General features: G+C 43.9%; 1 protein-coding gene across 1 annotated transcript in view; it reads left to right on the plus strand.

Moving 5' to 3' along the window:
• The first annotated feature begins 2,561 nt into the window (after positions 1-2,561).
• dedd (death effector domain containing) overlaps positions 2,562-3,317 on the plus strand; it is an 11,861-nt gene continuing 11,105 nt past the window's right edge. The window contains exon 1 of the mRNA XM_020609091.1: positions 2,562-2,913. Within this exon, the coding sequence (XP_020464747.1) occupies positions 2,562-2,913 (352 nt within the window). The remainder of the gene's footprint in view (positions 2,914-3,317) is intronic.

Here is a 3,317-nt window from a genome sequence, read left to right on the forward strand (position 1 = left end):
TATAGTTTTGTTTTTATTGAAACAAAGTAACACATTAACAAAACAGTACCAAACACGGGAGACAAGACAACAGATACATGACATTACAAAAAAATATAAAGTGTTTTACAAGATTGTAGTCTGTGAAGTGTGGGTATTTCGAACTTATGCAGTCTATGAAACGCAAGAAAGGGAAAAGGAGGGAAAATAAATAAATAAATGTTGAAGAAGTAGCTGAGCCCAAAGGTAAAGCTCTCAAGTTTACCAGTCAGTTTATGCTCCAACCCTCACCTACAGCCAAGAGCTGTGGGTAGTGACCGAAAGAATAAGATTACGAATACAAGGAGCAGAAATGAGTTTCCTTCGCAGGGTGGCTGGACTTAGCCTTAGAGATGGGGTGTGTAATTCATACATCAAGAGAGGGCTTCGAGTAGAACCGCTGCTCCTTCACATCGAAAGGAGCCAGTTGAGGTGATTCAGACATCTTATCATGATGTCTCCAGGGTGCTTCTCTTTGGAGGTCTTCTGGGCATCTCCAACTGGTCAGAGACCCAGAGTAGAACCAGAACACACTTGATATGTCCTGCTAGGATAGGACAAATTAGCTGACACAAGGAGCAAGGCTCTGAGCTTTCAGAGAGGCTAAAAAATGTCCAAAATCACAATGAAATTTAAACAGCAAAATTCAAACTATAAATGACCTCAAAAAGCTGAATGGAAGACTTACAGTTGAATCTTTTGTGACCTGTTTAAAGGCTGAGTGGTGTCTGTATCTAAAAGTATGCTGAAACCGTTAAGGCTGAAAGAAGAGGAAGCTGAAGGGGATTTGTAGATTTCATTCATGAACATTTTCTGAAAAGAAAAAAAAAAGCTGAATATTTTAAAAAGCGTAAAAGTTAGAAAAAATACACGTGACCAATCACAAGCCAGCTTTCTGGAATATTACAACATTGTTACCATAAGCACATGATGAACCCACCAGCTAAACCTATCTGATTTATTTATTCAAGTGGAGTTTACCATAGACATATGGTCAGGTGCTATTCTGGGTCAATCGGGTCATTGTAATTGCTCCTCTGCCTTTTCAAGTGCTGTGGTAGCAGCAACATCACCTCAGACCATCCCACAGACATCCTGATGTAGGCCCAAAATGATCACAGTACAGTTTAATCCCTTGCACCAAGCACCCTTTTTATCAGTATAGGATGCACTCTTTGTATTTAGCCAGCATGTGCAGGTCATTATCACTTGATAGGGACTTTTGTGGCGAGACCTTGTAGAACTTTACATTCCATGTACACATCATGTTTGGTGTAAATATATGTGGTGCTTTTAACTTGCCTCCAAAAAAATTGCTATTTCCTATCACTTATTTGCGCCACTCTGTATCTAAAAAGACCTTTACTCTGAATGCTGTATTAACAAAGCAATGAACATCATCAAGGACCCCTGCAATCTTTCTCATCATCTGTTTTCCTTGCTTCCGTCAGGAAGGAGATCTAGAAGCATCTAGGCCCAAGCAAGCAGGATGACAGAGATTTCACCCTCAGGCAGCTAGATTTATAAACAGACTGACATAGTTCAGGATGGTGTCAAGGCCAGCGAGCATTTGACCTATTTAAAAAGTTTGATGGCTGTTGGGTAAAAGCTGTTCCTCAGTCTGGACATCCTGCATTTCACACTTGTGTACCTCTTGCCAGATGGCCGAAGGTTCAATCTGTGTTGGAGGTAGGAGGAGTCCTTAACAATGGAGCAGGCTCTTCTGTGGAGTCTGCAGTGGGAGATGTCTTGCGGAGAGGGTAGTGGTATCCTGATGATCCTCTCAGCAGTCTTCGTCACTCTCTGCAGGCGCTTGCGGTCCCTTGCAGTGGGGTTCCCATACCACACAGTGATGCAGCTGGTCAAGATGCTCACGGTGATGCATCAGTAGAAGTCGTTCAGGATCTTTGGTGACATGCTGAATTTCCTCAGCCTTCTCAAGAAGTACAGTCTCTATTGTGCTTTCTTGAGGAGCTTGCTGAGCTGGGTGGTGTTCAGTATCATCAGTGAGGTCATCACTGATGAGGATGAGATTGTTCTCCTCGCACCATTTCACCAGACTTGTCACCTCATTCCTGTACGCATTCCATGTACTCCTGTACATTCCTGTACACAAGTCCAGTGACTGTGGTGTCATAAGCAAATTTCAGGATGCAGTTGTCCTTATGAGAAGTGACACAGCTGTATGTGGTTAATGATGGTGGCCACTGATGACAGAAAAACAAATGACTGTACATTAACATGTGATCCCCTACTTTCTGTACATAGCTCATCAGTTGGAGTGGAGGAAGATAGAAGGAGGGGCTGGGATAAGAGCATCCCTAATCACCATTGGGCCCTGAGATGACATCACAGCAACCACAACTCCCCAATGCTGTTATTCCTCCTCAGCTTGCCCAGAACTCCTCTGCTCAGCGGGCCCGGCCTCACATTCAGGCTAATCAACTGGAGTCGAGTCAGAGCAGTGCATCCGCTGGTCCTCTGGAACACAGGACACTGACGGGGAGGCCAGGCTGCTCCAGTGTGTCAACAAAAAAAAAAGGATGGTTTCTGCTTCCGGCACCAGCGCCAACCTGTCCAGAAGAGATGGCTGCTTTGAACCATGGCCTGAAGAAGCAGTGGACAACTCCCATGGACTGTACTCACTCCACCGCATGTTTGACATAGTTGGAGCACACCTTACACATCGGGATGTTAGGGTACTGTCTTTCCTGTTTGTGGACGTGATTGATGAGTATGAGCGTGGGGGAATCAGGAATGGAAGGGATTTCCTGCTGGCCCTAGAGCGCCAGGGCCGCTGTGATGAGACCAACTTCAGACATGTTCTCCAGCTTCTAAGGATTATCACTCGCCATGACCTGTTGCCTTACGTCACACTCAGGAAACGGCAGGCTGGTGAGTAAAGCTGAGTCCACACCAGGCTTTAAATACATACAGTGGGTACGAAAAGTATTCAGACCCCCTTAAATTTTTCACTCTTTGTTATATTGCAGCCATATGCTAAAGTCATTTAAGTTCATTTTTTTCCTCATTAATATACACACAGCACCCCATATTGACAGAAAAACACAGACTTTTTGACATTTTTGCAGATTTATTAAAAAAGAAAAACTGAAATATCACATGGTCATAAGTATTCAGACCCTTTGCTCAGTATATAGTAGAAGCACTCTTTTGAGCTAATACAGCCATGAGTCTTTTTGAGAATGATGCAACAAGTTTTTCACAGCTGCATTTGGGGATCCTCTGCCATTCCTCCTTGCAGATCCTCTCCAGTTCTGTCAGGTTGGATGGTCAAC

Source organism: Monopterus albus, unplaced genomic scaffold, assembly GCF_001952655.1.
Source record: "Monopterus albus unplaced genomic scaffold, M_albus_1.0 scaffold98.1, whole genome shotgun sequence".
NCBI lineage: Eukaryota > Metazoa > Chordata > Actinopteri > Synbranchiformes > Synbranchidae > Monopterus > Monopterus albus.